At 40.5% G+C, this 18,525-nt stretch overlaps 1 protein-coding gene across 2 annotated transcripts in view; it reads right to left on the reverse strand.

Moving 5' to 3' along the window:
• The window catches only part of MICU1 (mitochondrial calcium uptake 1), a 55,161-nt gene that overhangs the window by 26,583 nt on the left and 10,053 nt on the right, over positions 1–18,525 (reverse strand). For both annotated transcript variants that reach the window (XM_060202699.1, XM_060202640.1), the window contains exon 2: positions 14,737–14,845. In XM_060202699.1, the coding sequence (XP_060058682.1) occupies positions 14,737–14,845 (109 nt within the window). The remainder of the gene's footprint in view (positions 1–14,736; positions 14,846–18,525) is intronic.

Genomic DNA, 18,525 nt, shown 5'->3' on the forward strand with positions numbered 1-18,525 from the left:
AAAGAAATTAAAAAAAATTATGGACAGGCATGCCATATATTATAGCTCCAATCTAAGCAGGTTCGGACTAGGGTATGAGTGTTAGAAGTCATGAATTTCATTCCACACCTGAAGTCTCTGGACACAGTCTGAAGTGAAGCATGCTGGGGCAACACTCATTGCATTGATTAGGTTGCGATCCTCAGATGCAATATTATTTGATTTGAATTGAGAGAAACTTGCAGGAAAGTGGGCCCCACCCTAAGGTTCCAGGACTGGGGGAAATATAGGCTCTATAGTAGAAATATATAAATATAGTGAGGTTCCCGCAACGCCCATGTTCAGTGGGGAAGCAATTACAGAAGCCAGACCTTCCACCTTCTGCAACCCACAACGACCCTGGGTCCATACTCCCAGAGAGATAGAGAATGGGAAAGCTATCAGGGGAGGGCATGGGATATGTAGATCGGGTTGTGGGAATTGTGTGGAGCTGTACCCCTCTTATCCTACAGTTTTGTTAATGTCTCCTTTCTTAAATAAAAAAAAAAAAAGAAGTCATGAATTTCAGGACCAGTCTTCCCTGAGTGTCAGTGTGTTGACCCAGCCTCTGTTCGGAGAGTGGGGCAGTTTCTACCATCGTTGTTCTACATTGAGGGCAAAGTCCTGTAGAGGCCCACAAGAGGGTTTATGATGTTGTTCCTGATGAAGATGACCAGTGATGGTAGAGAGAGGGATCTGTTACAGGTCTAGGTTCATCATATGTATGTGGGAATCCCAGGACTCCCTGACTAGAGCCCCAGATGATGGTCTGGTCTGGTAGTGACCATAAGGGCCATTATTAAAGTGTGCTGGTCTGTTGCTGGTCTCTTGCCAGCTTTTGCAGTCCTCATTTTATCTCATAGGGGTAGGCTTGGAGTGACTGAGGGAAGTGAAATAGGAAGTAGGGTATCTAGGTCTAAGTAGAAAACATTTGATTAAGTACTTTATGTTGTCTTTTTAGGTCTTTCTACTTACTGCACTTATTGAGTCACTGGAGACTATTGCACACTTTTACTTTAAAGTACATATTTCCCCTAACTTATGCATATATGTGCATGTGTGCCCTATCTCCTGTGCCTAGAATGTTCCTAGATATGACCATGGCATGAAAGTTCAGCCGGTGGGAATGCAGAGGTTGCACAGGCTCCTGTGCTAAGTATAGACAGACATGGGTCCTAGGTCAGGTCGATGGGGTTTATAGTTAACGGTATTTATATACTTTCCCCATATTTGGGAGCTACTCTGCCCTGATCCAGCTTTCTAGTCCTATTCCCAACTCTGACATCATCTTCTTAGACAATACTTACAGCCCACTTGCATGCTATTGGGCTCAGGCAAAAATTAGTCAAGTCATGAGCGCCTTGGAATATACCTAAAATAGATTTCTGAGCTTCTTCCAGCATGAAGACCACGAATCTCATCTGCCATACTCTTACCTTTTGGCTCCTCATTCTTAAACATTTTCTTCTGCTTTATATCTTAATGCTTTACAGCCACCAAGTTGCAGATGCTGCTGTGACGCCAACTTGACTTCCCTGGGCAGACGACCTCACCAGTATGTCCTAGAACTCCATCTCCACGGAGCCCTACCCCACTAGGGAAAGACAGAAGCACGCTGAGGATATGGGTTGACCTGTCAAAGCCCATATCCAGCGGAAAAGCAATTACGGAAGCCAGGCCTCCCACCTTCCGCACCCCATAAAGATCTCTGCTCCATGCTCCCAGAGAGATAAAGAATAGGAAAGCTTCCAACGGAGAGATTGGATACGGAACTCTGGTTGTGGGAATTGCAAGGAACTGCACCCGTCTTATCCCACAATCTTGTCGATCATTATTAAATCACTCATATCTGAATGATCCCACCCTTTCTAGTAGGGTCTTTGTTCTTCATTAAGAAATGTGATTAATAGTAGATTACAAGACTGTAAGATACCTGTATAGTTACACACCACACCCACCACAAATGTTCTGTATCCCACCCTTCCCTCAGAGTGAGCTCTTTTTTTCCCTTTAAATTTAAGATAGAGGGAGAGACAGATAGATAGATAGATAGATAGATAGATAGATAGATAGAGAGAGAGAGACCTCTGCATTGCTCCATAGTCCACGAAGCCTTTTCCAGTGCTGTGCATGATGCTCCCTTGTGGGGCCTAGATCTCACGTACCATGTCCTCCTGCATGGTACAGTGTGTATTCTGCTGAGGGAGTGCTCTCCTGGCCCCATGAAGTCTATTTGTGTGATTACTTTCCTCTTTTATGGTTTTCAGGCTGAACATGTCTAACAATCTATAATCCCCACAGGTGTTTTAGATGGAGATTTACCACAGCCAGATACCTTTTATTCTCCTGACAGAAATAAGAATCCTCTTTTATACAGGCAATACCTTAATCTAGAATTCTAAATCAAATTAAAAAAAAATCTAACTTGAACTGCTATTAGGGGAGGACCTGTGTTCAATTTTTCATTACTTTCTTCAGCAGACTAGCTAAATCATGTAGACAGTTCTCAAGAGATTATCTATCTAATTTTAATGCCCTGTCTCTATGTGAAAAAGCAACAGAACCAATTCTTTTTAAGTTCTGAACAAAAGACACGATCTAGAGTGGACACATATACTATTTCATGGGGAAAAGTCCTTTCTTCAAATGATAAAAATTTATCCATACATGAAAAGTTATCTAAACTTCTATCTTATCTTTTTCTTTTTAAAAAATATTAATTTTATTTATTCCCTTTTGTTGCCCTTGTTTTATTATTGTAGTTATTATTGTTGTCATCGTTGTTTGATAGGACACAGAGAAATGGAGAGAGGAGGGGAAGACAGAGGGGGGAGAGAAAGACAGACACCTGCAGACCTGCTTCACTGCCTGTGAAGTGACTCCCCTGTAGGTGGGGAGCCAGGGCTCGAACCGGGATCCTTCCGCGGGTCCTTGCGCTTGTGCCATGTGCGCTTAACCCACTGCGCTACAGCCCGACTCCCTATCTTATCTTTTTCATATGTGAGAAATCAGTAAAAAAAAGAAAAAAGAAAAAAAAGAAAGAAAACTACATGGTGATAAAGAGAACAGAGTGTCAGTGATGTTTGCATAATGCGGAAATATCTGGAGATAATACAGCAACCCAAGAGTTCTTAATGTAAATCAATTCCCTCCTTATTTCTTTTCCGAATTCTGAAATGGATGGTGTGGTTTTCCCCCATAGATACACCTTAAGGATCACACACACACAAAAAAAGAATTTATCAAGGACATTTCATTCTTGCCTGAGAGTTGTCAGTCTCACATGGACATGTAGAAATAAAATAAAATAGCCTCTGATATTTGGCATTTCTATTCTTCTGGGGCTGGGTCATTCTGTAATGTGGCAAAAAAAAAAAAAAAGCTGCCACCTGCCTGGGCTCTCAGACTGTTCAGAGGCACTTTATCAGCTCTCTCTGTCTTCCCCCACCCCTCTCCTCTTCCTCCAGGGTTATTACTGGGGCTCGGTCCTGTACTACAAATACACTGCTCCTGTGGCCACTTACAACATTTTTTTTGGGGGGGGATACGACAGAAATTGAGAGAGGAGGGGAAGATAGGGAGAAAGACAGATACCTGCTGATATGGTTCACCGCTTGTGAAGCGACCACCCTGCAGGTGGGGAGCTGGGGGCTTGAACTGGGATCCTTATGCTTCGTACTATGTGTGCTTAACCTGGTGCGCTACCACCTGCCCCCCCCCATTATCAGCTCTTTTTAAGCAGTTAAATAACATAAAAATAAAAAACATTTCTGGGGGAAATAAAGTTTGGGAAATATGTTGCCAATGCACTATAATTTAACAATAAATTAATGCATATTAGCTTATTAAAAAGTTGGAAGGAGATAGCAGTGAAGGAAGAAAGTCTATCTAATCCAACATTTGCCAAATGTATTTGAACCATGAAACATTTTTAAGAAATATATCACAGAATTATTAGCATATTGCAGTATATGGTGTTCTTAACAATGCTGTTGGGAAATTCTCTGCTAACTGATGTCTAAAGACAGACTCGCAAGTTCTAAAATAGCCAGAGAAGCAGTGCCAAGGCTTCTAAAGGTGCCAATTTCTGAAGGTTTCTGAAGGTCCTAACCTTTTGAAGAAAAGAAAGACAACCGAGCCTGGGAGCAGTTAACAAGAACAGAAGGCAGACTTTTTACCCCCACCCCATTCTTCTTCCACCCCCAATGTGGACACGAGGCCCCATTTTAAATTTTCTTGTGCATAATTAGCATTTATCACACCAAAACGGAGCCATCTGTACACATAGGTTTCTCCCACATTAGACGTAGAGCTTCTTGAGTGCAGAACCTTGTGCCCAGCACAGTACCTCTACTGATGACTGATAAATGGGGGAGGACCACACTCAGTCTGGCTTATGTCACTAACTTCACAATGGGAACAGCTACATTAAACACTCACCACACGGTAGGCACAAGGTTAAATATTTTACATAGGCTTATTCTCACAAACCCTTATAACATGAATATTATTATCATCCTGATTTAAAATCATAAAAACAAAATCCAGTTGTTCAAAGTAGCTGTTAGTGACTGGTAGGCCCAAGATTCAGCTTTAGAACCTGTGTTCTTAACCTCTATCTCTTTCAGTCAACAAAGATTTATTTCAGCAGCAAAATTCCACAATTCCATGGAAGAAGAAGTTGCACAGAAGTGTATGTATCTATTGATATCAACATCGATATATAGAATCAGCCCATATGCCTAGACCTCTATTGGATCACTGGTCACTGGTCATCTCCTTCAGGAACAACATAATGGACCCCTTTGTGGACCCCTATAGAACCTTGCTCTCAATGTGGATCAACAATGGTAGGGGATGTTACACTCTCCGAAGGGAGGTTGGATAACATACTCTACCTATCACCCAAGTATGATGGGTCCTGAAATTAGTGTGGCCTGGAATGTTCCTAGCCGTGGCCACAGAATGTGAGCTCAGACCTACAGGGATGCAGAGGTTACACAGGCTCCTGTGCTGACTAGAGGCCACAGATCAACTGGATGGGGTTTACAGTCAACACTATCTATATATATCTGGGAGCTACTCTCTTCCCTGATCCAGCTTTCTAGTCCTTTTCTCCAACAATGACACTTTCTCCTCAGATAATAACTTAGGTCACCAGCATGTTAGATGTCAAGCTCGGCAAAAACTAGTAGGGTCATGGGCCCCTTGGAATATACCTAAATAGACCTACTAGCTTCTAACAAAATGGAGACCCCAAAATCTCCATGTGCAATACTCTTGTCTTTAGGTTCATAATTATTTAACAATTTGTTCTGCATTATATCTTTTTCAGCCACCAGGTTCCAGATGCTACCATGATGCCAACCTGACTTCCCCAGACAGACTACCCCACCAATGTGTCCTGGAGCCCCACCTCTCCAGATCTCTGCCCCACCAGGGAATGAGAGACAGGCTGGGAGTATGGATTGACCTGCCAATGCCCATCTTCAGCGGGGAAGCAATTACAGTAGCCAGACCTTCCACTTTCTGCACTCCATAATGATCCTAGCTCCATACTCCCAGAGGGTTAAAGAATAGGAAAGCTACCAGGTAGGAGATTGGATATGGAGTTCTAGTGGTGGGAACTGCATGGAAATGTACCCCTCTTATCCTATGGTCTTGTCAATATTTCAATTTCATAAAAAATAAAAAAAAAAAAAAAAGAATCAGCCCATATATCTGACCTTGGGAGAACTACCTTGGGACACAGAACTCTGGTTTGGGAACTATATAGGATTATACGCCTATTATCTTACAATTTTGTGAACCAATATTCAACCACTAATAAAAAAAGACGAGACTGTCATTACCAGACTTGTAATACTAAAAGAAGTGTCACAGAAAAAGAAACAAAGTACATGTAACTCTCAACAAGGTAAAATACAACAACACAGATCCAGAAACATAGACCATAGAAATCAAGAGGCAACTTTTTACTGTTGTTGTAGCTATTATTATTGTTGTTACTGATGTCATCATTGTTGGATAGGACAGAGAGAAATGGAGAGAGGAGGGGAAGACAGAGAGGAGGAGAGATAGACAGACACTTGTAGACCTGCTTCACTGCCTGTGAAGTGACTCCCCTGCAGGTAAGGAGCCAGGGGCTCAAACTGGGATCCTTACGCGGGTCCTTCACTTGGCGCCATGTGCGCTTAACCTGCTGCGTTACCGCCTGCCCCGAGAGGCAGCTTTAAAGTATGAAAAGGGAGGAAGAGATGATAGATGCTGTTCAAGCAAAGAATGGTGAGACAAGACAGTCTAAAAAGAACGCTCTTAGATGTATTTCTATATAACTTGTAATACTTTTACAGATGACACATTTACATGCAAACAATCCTCTATGTTGTTTTAAATGTAAGATCTCTCTAGGACCTGTTAATCTGCCCTACATATTTTTTTGTCTTTTTCATCCTTCTTAACATATATAATATCTTGAGTTTCTTTAATTTGGCATTTATTCCTGAAATTATTTTGTCCTTGGCTTGTATTCCTTTATACTTATTCCTTCTTTTTGACTAACCACCACTTCCAGATAGCTGTTTATCTTTTCCTTCAGAATGGATATTTCTATTTGCTATCTTTCTTACATGAGTTACAACTTCATTCTGAAGTACTATCCATTACATTTCACCCCCTTTGTAGTAACTTTTTTTTTTCTAGTTTATTTTCTTCTTATACTGGAGTTTTCTTTTCTCTTTATATTTTATTTTGATAGGACAGAGAGATTGAGAATGGAAGGGGAAATACAGACGGAGAAAGACAGCTGCAAACTTGATTCACTGCTTGTGAAGCCTTCCCTTGCATGTGGGGAGTGGGGACTCAAACCTGGGTCCTTGTGCATGGTAACACACGTGCTCAACCACTGTCCGATTCCCTGATTGCTTTCTTATAATACGTATCTTGAGTGTCATAGCTTATACGTTTAAATGTGTAAATATAACACATTTCACACACACACACAGTTCTTTTAAAAATATTTTAATTTATTTATTATTGAACAGACCAGATTTGAGAGAGTAGGGGGATATAGAGAGGGGGAGAGACAGAGACATCTGCAGCCCTGCTTCACCACTCATGAAGCTTTCCCCCTGAAGGTGGGGACCAGGGGCTTGAACCTGGGTCCTTGTGTACTGTAAGGTGCGCTCAACCGGTGCACCAACACTTGGCCCCTCATATAGTTCTCTGTTGTTTTCTCTCTAGTATATAATTCTCTCTCTCTCTTTCTTTATTTTCTTTATTTTCTTTTTAGGGAGATGCAGAGAAAGGGGGGGAGAGAGAGAGAAACACCAGAGCACTGCTCAGCTCTGGTTTATGGTGGTGCAGGGGATTGAACGTGGGACTTTTGGAGCTTCAGGCATGAGAGTCTGTTTGCATAACCATTATGCTGTTTCCCTCACCCTTTTCTTTCTTTCTTTTCTTCCTTCCTTCCTCTCTCCCCCCCCCTTTTCTTTCTTTCTCAGAGCACTGCTTAGCTCTGGCTTATGGTGGCGCAGGGGACTGAACCTGGAACTTCAGAGCTTTAGGCACAAGACTCTCTGCATTACCACCATGCTATCTACCCCCACTCGCTAGTACTTTCTCATGTCTCCTATGTTGTCTTTTTTTTAAATTCTTTTTATCATATGTCACATGTTGAGTGTTGTTAATTTAGTGTTTATTACTGAAATTCTTTTGTCCTTAATTCGTCTTCCTTTACACACTTCTACCAGAAACAATTATTTACCTCTTCTTCTCCGACTAACCGCCAGCTGCAGATGCCTGCCTATGTCTTCCTTTAGCATGCAGATTTTTACTGGCCATGTTTCTTCTTATGTGAGTTAAAATTCATTTTTCAATATGGTGTTATTATATTTCCTCTACTTTGCAGCAACGTTTTTTGTAGTATATTTTCTTCACATATTAGAGATTGCTGCTATGTTTCTTTACTTTTTTAATTGGGAGTGGTTCCTGATTTACAGTCAACAGCAAATATATTTCTTGGTACATGTGTAAAACGTTTCAGTTTTCTGCAAAACACTCTCACACGTGCCACCTAGGTCCTCCTCCACCATTGTGCACCAAGACCTGGCCCCTCCTCTTTACTTTGGTGCCATACAGTTTCCTTAACATAATGTGAGTGCTTAACCAGCTGCACCTCTGCCTGGCCCCCATTTTTTTTTATCACACACAGCAGCCTGCCCGAGTGTTATTTATTCAAATTTTGTATTATTTCTATTTGAATGAGATGTTTATTTTTCTGAAAACAACAACAACAAACTATTATAAGAATGACCTATGGGCTTCAGGGGCAATGTGTGAAGAAGAACATTTGCTAAGTCCAGGGTTTAAGCCTGGCAGTGCTAGCAAACACCATGGAAGGCACCAGGGAGCTCCATGAGTGGTGGAATGGTACAAAAGTATTTCTACTATTCCTTTCCTCTCTCTCCCTCTCTTTCTAAAATAATAGTAATAACAAGTGGGGGGGGCTGGCACACCCATGTGTAAGGACTCAGGCTCAAGCCCCTGCTCCCCACCTGCAGGGGGAAGCTTCATGAGCAGTGAAGCAGGTCTGCAGGTATCTCTTTCTCTTTCCCTCTCCATATCTCCCACCCCTCTCAGTTTCTCTCTGTCCTATCAAATAAACTAGAAAGAATAGAAAGAAAAAGAGAAAAACGTGGCCGCTGGGAGTGGTGGATTTGTAGTGTTGGCACCAAGCCCCAGCAGTAACTCTGGTGGTTATAAAAATAATAAATTGGGTCCATGAGACATCTCAGGGGTATCCTATCTCCAAGAGGCCTTGAGTTGACTCTGACTCTGCTGTTTCTTTTCTCTTCTTTCTTCTTTTTACTAGAGCACTTTTCAGCTCTGGTTTATGGTGGTACCTGGGATTGAACTTGAAACTGTATTCGCATACTTGAAAGTCTTTTGTATAAAGATGGTGCTACCTCCCTACCCCGATTTAGCATTAGGAAGCAATTTTGGGGGAGGGTGGGGAGGAAGTCAAGTCGAAGAGTTTTATCCTTCAGCGTTCTTTTTTTTTTTTTTTAATATTTTATTTTTATTTATTTATTCCCTTTTGTTGCCCTTGTTGTTTTATTGTTGTAGTTATTATTGTTGTTGTCGTTGTTGGATAGGACAGAGAGAAATGGAGAGAGGAGGGGAAGACAGAGAGGAGGAGACAAAGATAGACACCTGCAGACCTGCTTCACCGCCTGTGAGTGACTCCCCTGCAGGTGGGGAGCCGGGGTTCGAACCGGGATCCTTATGCCGGTCCTTGTGCTTTGCGCCACCTGCGCTTAACCCGCTGCGCTACAGCCCGACTCCCCACTCCGTAGTTTCTATGTTACCAGATGACCTGCATTGCTCTGAAAAACAACTACCAGATGCTAGTGCTCCTATGTATAATATAAAGAATTCAGGGGCTGGGTAGTGGTGCACTTGGTTGAGCACATACATTACAGTGTGCAAGGACTGGGGTTCAAGTTCCCAATTCCTACCTGCACGAGTAGGGGGAGCTTCACAAGTGGTGAAACAGTGCTGCTGGTGTCTTTCTTTCTTTTTTTTTTTTTCTTTAATTATTGGATAGAGACAGGCAGAAATCAAGAGGGAAGGGAGTGATAGGGGGAAAGACAGAGACACCTGCAGCCCTGCTTTCACCACTCATAAAGCTTTCCCCCTGCAGGTGGGGACCAGGGGCTCAAACCTGGGTCCTTGCACATTGTAATAACATGTGCTTGGCCCTGTGCCGGTGTCTTTCTATCTCCCTCTCAATTTATCTCTGTCTCTATCCTAAATAAAGAAAGAAAGAGTTGAAATAAATGAACTTAAAAAAAATTAGCCAAACTGCCTCTTAGACTTTGTGAGAATTACAGTAGTTACCCTTGTAGGGGTGGGGGCGGAAAGGCAGAAGGATACAGAACTGTGGTGGTGGATGCAGTGTGGCATTATACCCCTATGATCTTGCAAACTATTGTTAAATCAGTAACAAAGAATAAATTAAAAAAAAAAAAATCTTTCTCTCCGCCTCTCTGTCTTTCCCTCCTCTCTCCATTTCTCTGTCCTATCTAACAAGAATGACATCAATAACAACAATAATAATCACAACAATGATAAAACAACAAGGGCAACAAAAGAGAAAATAAAATAAAATAAAAATTAAAAAAGGATAAAAAAGGAAAAGAAAGAAACACAGGGAGAAGGAAGGTTGTATAAAGGCAGAATCAGTGATTCAAATTACGAAATTACTATTGTTATTTATTTATTTATTTATTTAAGAAAGGAGACATTAACAGAACCGTAGGATAGGAGGGGTACAACGCCACACAATTCCCACCACCCGGTCTCCATATCCCATCCCCTGATTATTATTTTTAAATTATTATTTTTACCAGAGTACTGCTCAGCTCTGGTTTATGGTGGTGTGGGGGATTGAACCTGGGATTTATGGAGACTCAGGCACAAGAGTCTTTTTGCATAACCATTATGCTATCTACTCCCACCTCTGACACTATGCAATTCTAAGTCAAGGAACAGACTATAATCACCAGAAACTGAAAGAGGCAAGGAAGGACTCTCCCCTAGAGCTTTCAGAGGGAGTGTGGTCCTACCAACATCTTGATTTGTTTCTATGGCCTTTAGAACTTCAAAAACTTTGTTGTTTTAAATCATTATATTCATGGCAACTTATTATCCCAGTTCTGGAAAACGAATACACAATGCTTCTCCCTGTTACCCAGTATGAATCTATGTTAAGTTTCACATATATATGTGTGAAACACATTATTTTACAAGCAGGAAATCCAAAGTTAGACAAAACAACAAACTAGTAAGTCAAAGCAAATACCAAATGCCGTGCATTTCATGGTACCCGCTATGACTGGGTATCAGCGATGACTGCAATAGTCTGCAATTCCTCTATTAGCAAAGATAATGAAGAGTAGACTATGTGGATACTAAGCTTCCCTAGCCTTAAGTCATTTGAAAGAAGAACATCCTTTATTATTATTATTTTTTATTTATAAAAAGGAAACAGGCGGGGGTTGGGCGGTGGCGCAGTGGGTTAAGCGCACATGGCGCCAAGGACCTGCGTAAGGATCCCGGTTCGAGCCCCCGGCTCCCCACCTGCAGGGGAGTCGCTTCACAGGCGTTGAAGCAGGTCTGCAGGTGTCTGTCTTTCTCTTCCCCTCTCTGTCTTCCCCTCCTCTCTCCATTTCTCTCTGTCCTATCCAACAACGAACAACATCAACAATGGTAATAATAATAACCACAATGAGGCTACAACAACAAGGGCAACAAAAGGGGGAAAAAATGGCCTCCAGGAGCGGTGGATTCATGGTGCAGGCACCGAGCCCAGCAATAACCCTGGAGAAAAAAAAACAAAACAAAAGGGAAACAGACTAAACCATAGGATAAGAGGGGTACAACTCCACACAATTCCTACCACCAGAATTCCGTATCCCATCCCCTCCCCGATAGCTTTCCTATTCTTTAACCCTCTGGGAGTATGGACCCCAGGTCATTGTGGGATGCAGAAGGTGGAAGGTCTGGCTTCTGTAATTGCTTCCCTGCTGAACATGGGCGTTGACAGACCGGTCCATACTCCCAGCCTGTCTCTCACATTATTTTTTTATTGAAGTCACTGTGTTATACTTTTCTTTGCCGCTACTACTCAGAAACATTCTATTTTGTAAACCCTAAAGTCTATATATTTTTAAAAAATTTTATAGAAAGGACAAAAACCATAGGATAAGAGGGTTAGAGATTCACTTTATATAAGTGTTCTTTAAAGCAATCTTACTCATTTTAGTTGGGTTTTAGAAGATGATATGCAAATATAAAATGAAGCCCATTACTCTTATAATAATTGATGACTTCAAATCTTATAGTTTGGACCTGCAGACATTGTCAGATCCTGCTCAGTTCTAGGGAAATGACCCTGTGGTACTGCACATAATACCTGTACACACATATATAACACCCATACTATTGTTACTATTTTTCAAAATGGTTCTACAGAGGACAGAGGAGAAATTATTTTAAACAAACACTATTAAAATTATGTGAAGGTTCTCAGGCAGAAGTTGAAAAACAAGATTAGAAGAGAAAACACAAGTAGAACCTGAACTGGAGTTGGTGTACTCCACCAAAGTAAAAGACTGGGGTAGGTGGGTGGATGGGAGAATACAGGTCCAAAAAGAGGACCTAGTGGGGGTTGTGTTGTTATATGGAAAACTGGGAAATGTTATGCATGTACAAACTATTGTATTTACTGTCAAATTTTAAACATTAATTCCCCAATAAAGAAATGAAAAAAATATATGTGAAGAAAATGAACTAAAGGACATATAGGTTGGAAAGAGAGAAGCCAAATTAGAGGGATGAATACCTGATGACTTCACTGGTAGGCAGAGCTTCACTGGTAGGAAGACAGGAACAGAAAAGGAAAATACAGGGTGGGGGTAGATAGCGTAATGGTTACGCAAAGAGCCTCTCATGCCTGAGGCTTTAAATTCCCAAATTCAGTCCCCTGCACCACCATAAGCCAGAGCTGAGCAGTGCTCTGGTTAAAATAAAAAGGAAAATACAAAGGGAAACTCGGACTAGGGGTGATGCGCTGTGGGGAGGAAAGGGAGAGAGTAGTTGGTAGCGGGGGTGGAGGGGTGGGCGGAGGCTGTGATTTAAGTAGGAGTAGAGGTGAGAATGTTTCACAGACACCTATCACACAGAGATGGGAAACTGGACTCATATTGCCAACCACTGAACCATAGCCCCCTCCTCAATGGAAGAAACAAAATGCACAATCAACAACAACAAAAACACATACCGAATACTGTATATTTAATTTTAAAAAACTGAGTTATTGAAAACCTTGCCACAAAGAAGTCACAAGTAGTTTCAATGTAAATACATTTTATCAAACAATTCAGAAAGAACAACAGTCTTACAGACTTGTTGTGAAAATTAAGAAAAAAATAAAAGGCTCCAGAGAATATAATTTTATACTCATATCAGACCCAGAAAGACTCTGCAAAAAGCAAATTACAGACCACTAAAAAAAAAAAAAAAGAAAATTACAGACCAATATCTTTCAATACTTAAAATCTTAAAGCAAAAACTAGCAATATAGAAAAGTCTTTGTGTATCAGGAAAAGGCTAGGCTGAGTTCAGCACTATAGGGGATAATCAGTGTAATCTACCACTTTACCAACATGAAGTCATAAACTAGCTATTTCCATGCCATTGTTCTACTGGTTTTCTCTTAAATTTATGTGATGTTATTTGATTTTATGTGCAGTCTTTTATAGGAAACCATTTCCCCATATAAATGTAAAAGAAATACCATATAATCATTTCAGTATGTAGAAAGCAGTATTTGACAGAATTTAAGACATTTATGAACAATTTTTTTTTCCATATTAGGAAGAGAAAGGAACTTCTGGGCTGAGGAGATAGCATAATGGTTATACAAGACTTTCATCCTTGAGGCTCAGTCCCTAATACTACCACACGTCAGAGCTAAGCAGTGCTCTGGTTAAAAAAAAAAAAAAGCAAATGGGGTGGGGGTAGATAGCATAATGATTATGCAAAGAGACTCTCATGCTTCAGGCTCAGAAGTACTAGGTTCAATCCTCCACACCACCATAAACCAGAGCTCTGGTAGAAAATATAATGCAACTATAACTCTAAAAGTTCCTCCCTGAGGAAGGAAATTCTTGAATTTGATATTGGACATCTCCAAACCTTCTAGTCTAATTAATCCAACTTAATGGCAAGTACTAGATGCTTCCTACCAACTCCTCCGAATCAGGAAGAAGCAAAGGCTATCCTTTCTCACCACTTAGACTGGCACCATCCTCTTGGTAAGTGCAACAATAAAGAAAAAGGCATCACTGACAAAAAAAAAAAAAAAAGGTGAAATCATATGTGTAGGTGACTTGATTTTGGGGAAGATTTTCTTTTAAATTCCTCTGTTCTGCCACATTACTTGTATAAACTGGAATTGCATTTGTATGAAGCAAGTCAACATGTTATGGGAGTTATTCCCAGAGTCAATATTTCATCTTAAAATAAACCTTTATTACAAGAAGGAAACTAGGTGATTTTTTTCTCATCAAAGAAAAATTAAATGCATAGTGATGTTAGCTTTACATTGCATATGTTTGCAGGAGTATACGGTTCTGATGAGAGAAGTTCTAAAGGATTGTGCTCCAGCTTAAATGCCTTTTTCCAAATTTAAAGACTTAAACATGGGGGGCCAGGTGGTGGCGCACCTGGTTGAGTGCACATGCTACAATACACAAGGACCAGGTTCAAGCCCCCAGCCCGCACTTGCAGGGGGAAAGCTTCACAAATGGTGAAGCAGTGGTGCAGGTGTCTCTCTGTCTCCCCACTCCCTTCTCAATGTCTCTCTGTTTCTACACAAATAAGGAAATAAATAAATAAAACATTTTTAAAAAGACTTAAACATGGTAATCTGCTTTGACTATTGTTTTAGCACAAGGAAATATATCTGTGGACTTTGGCTTTTGGGGATTAAATACAAGACTTGAGCAATGTCAACAAAGAAAAACAAAAACACACACACAACACACACCAATGTCATGGAAAATTCACATGCTGCTGTTAAGGAGGCCTGTCATGCAATAGCTTACAGAGTCAATGTGTATACTTAGATCTTAAAAATATGCTTTTCATTACCTTTATCAAGAGATGCTCCAGCCATATGGTAAAAGCTCAGTGCAGTATCCACATCATTAATATTTTTTAGGAAAGTAAAGAAATTCTCCACCTCCTGAAATGTCAGACCCTGAAAGAAGACAGACAAACCAGCAAGGTAAGGCAGAAACTTGTAACAAAAAGCAGCACAAAGTGCAGAGCAGCAGGCTCTATTTCCTATAAATCACACATTTATGCCATGTTGAAAACAGAGACTGAATAAGTTAGTCAAGGATAACACATTGTTTTCTCTGTAATTTGTTTAATCATTCTGTTTGGGTTACTTCCAGTTTTTGCAGTCATGAATCGTAGTATATTTAGACATTAATGAAAATACCTATTAAGCACCAAGTTCTATAATTCTAGGTAATAAACTGGAACACCTATATTAAGTAAATTCCCCCTAACTTAGAGTCAACCTTGTGGGCATGGTTTAGAGAGCATTCATTGGTGAGACTCATTCCTTATCAGGGTGTCACGGTATGCTATCTAATTCAAGTACTAAGCTAACATCAATCTTGAGACTCTTACTAGACCAGGAATACAGGCTCTATAATATCCCCTGCTTGTGGATGAAAACACTAAAGGTATCTTCTCTTCCCCTCTTAAAAAAACAAAAAACAACCTAGGTAGGAATGACCCAAGTATCATGGATGAAGGAATAATAAGCCATATGCTAATATATACATAAATGGAATATAATCATGTCTTTAAGAGGAGAAATGTTCTGACACGTTACAGTGTGGCTGAACTTTGAAAACCTTACAGCAAGTAAAATAAGCTACTCACAAAAGCTATATATGATTCTACTTATATGAGGTATCTAGAATACCTAAATTCTGTGGTCCAAGAGGTGGTGCAGTGGATAAAGCATTTGACTCTCATGCCTGGGGTCCCAAATTCAATCCCGGGTAGCACATGTACCAGAGTGATGTCTGGTTCTTTCTCTCTCTCCTCCTAGCTTTCTCATTAATAAATAAAATCTTTAAAGAATAGTTAAATTCATAGGAAGATAATAAAATGGGTGCCAGGGATAGAAAGGGAGGGGGGTTGGTAATTATGTTTGACGGGCAGATGAAAAAGTTGTAGATAGATGCCATTAAAGGTTATATTGTCAACAGTGTCCCCTTACTATAAAGTTAAAAATAGTTAACTGGCACTGTTATATTATGTATGTTTTACCACAGGAAGAAAAAAAAAGAGATGTGATCATGTTTTACTTTTTATTAAGGTATAGATTTCCATAGATGGAGGGGAGCACTGGGATCTGACTGACTGAAAGGATTTTTCTTCTTTATTGGGGGGGGGAATTAACGGTTTATAGTCAACAGTAAAACACAGTACAATTCAACCCCCTCTAGGTCCTCCTTTGCCATCATGTTCTAACCCTTCCCCCTACCCCAGAGTCTTTTACTTTGGTGCAATACAACAAATCCAGCCCAAGTCCTGCTTTGTGTTTTCTTATTTTTCAACTTTTTTTTATTAGTGATTTAATAATGATAGATAAGATTGTGGGATAAAAGGGGTACAATTCCATACAATCCCCATCACCAGAGTGCCATATCTTATCCCCTCCATTGGAAGGTTCCCTATTCTTTATCCCTCTGGAAGTATGGACCAAAGATCTTTATGGGGTGCAGAAGGTGGGAGGTCTGGTTTCTGTAACTGCTTCACTGCTGGACATGGATCCATAACCCTAGTCTGTTTTCTATCTTTCCCTAGTGGGATAGGGGTCTGGGGAGGTGGGGTTCCAGGACACATTGGTGAGGTCACCTGCCCAAGTAAAAGGATTTTTTTTAATTAAAAAAATTATTTATTTATTCCCTTTTGTTGCCCTTATTGTTTTATTGTTGTAGTCATTATTGTTGCTACTGAAGTCGTCTTTGTTGGATAGGACAGAGAGAAATGGAGAGAGGAGGGGAAGACAGAGAGGGGGAGAGAAAGATAGACACCTGCAGACCTGCTACACCGATTGTGAAGGGACTCTTCTGCAGGTGGGGAGCCAGGGACTTGAATCAGGATCCTTACGCCAGTCCTTACACTTTGTACCACCAGCACTTAACCTGCTGTGCTACCCGCCCAACTCCCCTAAAAGGATTTCTAAGGCTGAAGGGTTGACAATTACAGAAGCCAGACCTTCCACCTTCTGCACCCCACAATGACCCTGTGTCCATATTCCCAGAGGGATAAAGAATAGGGAAGCTATCAGGGGAGGGGATGGGATATGGAATTCAGGTGGTGGGAATTGTGTGGAGTTGTACCCCTCTTATCCTATGTTTTTTTTTAGTGTTTCCTTTTTATAAATAATAATAATAATAATAATAAAGGATTTCTAAAGCTAAAATATTCACATTAAATTCCTGAAACAGAGTAAGTACGGTAGAAGACATGTTCCCCAACTCTGATACAACAGCTTCTAAAGTTTTTTTAAAACTTATCACAAAACATCAATATCAATCAAACTCAAGATCAGTGTTCCCTTTTTAAAACTTGTTATTAGTGATTTAATAATGATTAACAAGACTGTAAAGTAACAGGGGTACAATTCCATGCAGTTCCCACCACCAGGGTCTGTGTCCTATCTCCTTCATTGGAAATTTCCCTTTTCTTTACCCCTCTGGGAGTATGGACCAACATTCTTTATGGGGTGCAGGAGGTGGCAGGTCTGGCTTCTGTAATTGCTTCTCCGCTGGACATGGACCTTAGCAGCTTGATCCACACCCCCAGCCTATTCTTTTATCTTTCCCCAGTGATAAGAATTATTTGAAGGCAGGCCAAGAGAACAACCTGAAATGGGCACTGCATTAGATTTAGAAAATCAGTGGAATATATATCACAATTTGCTATTATTAAATCAAAATATGTAGCACATTGTCTCTCATTACATAGCTATAGTAAACATTTATTGAGTGTCTAACCATTCAACAATGTAGCAGGAACAGTAAAGGAAATAAAACGGCACTGGACACAGACCTTAACTTTATAGAGCTTATAAACTTAGATAGCCCTCCTTAAAGAAAAAAATGATGTAAATCACAAAATTCTTATTTCTTGTTAAGTACCTTAGTAAAAAGCCCAGAGGGTTATCAGAATGAAACTAGAGTCAGATATTAGAGGCTGTGGCTGGCCACTGGGAAGTGAAAAGATGCGTTTGCTGCAAGTTGGATGATTCAGATTGGAAATATCTACCTTACGCATGATTTATTGGCAGGTGACTTGACTTGCCTATATAATGATCAAAAGGAAGTAAGTCGCTTTCTCTTGGGCTTGGAATAAAAAGTATTTTCTTGGGAGTCGGCGGTAGCGCAGTGCGTTAAGCACATGTGGCACAAAGTGCGAGGACTGGTGTAAGGATCCCGGCTTGAGCCCCGGCTCCCCACCTGCAGGGGAGTCTCTACACAGGCAGTGAGGCAGGTCTACAGGTGCCTCTCTTTCTCTCCCCCTCTCCTCTCCATTTCTCTCTGTTCTATCCAACAAAGAAGACAGACAATAATAACTACAACAACAACAACAAAAAAAAAACAAGGGCAACAAAAAGGGAATAAATAAATAAATAAATACTTAAAAAGTATTTAAAAAAATTTCTTGACATACAAAAAGAAAGGGAGGCTACTACTAGTACTAACAGGTTTTACTACTATTAATAACTGTTACTGCTGTTCAACAAACTGGTTGTAACAACCCTTTGGAAATGTGGCTTTACAAAAATCTAGGCTCTATAAGAGCTCTTCCTTCCTTTCTTTCTCTTTCTTTCTCTCTCTCTTCTTTCTT

Source organism: Erinaceus europaeus, chromosome 1, assembly GCF_950295315.1.
Source record: "Erinaceus europaeus chromosome 1, mEriEur2.1, whole genome shotgun sequence".
Lineage (NCBI taxonomy): Eukaryota > Metazoa > Chordata > Mammalia > Eulipotyphla > Erinaceidae > Erinaceus > Erinaceus europaeus.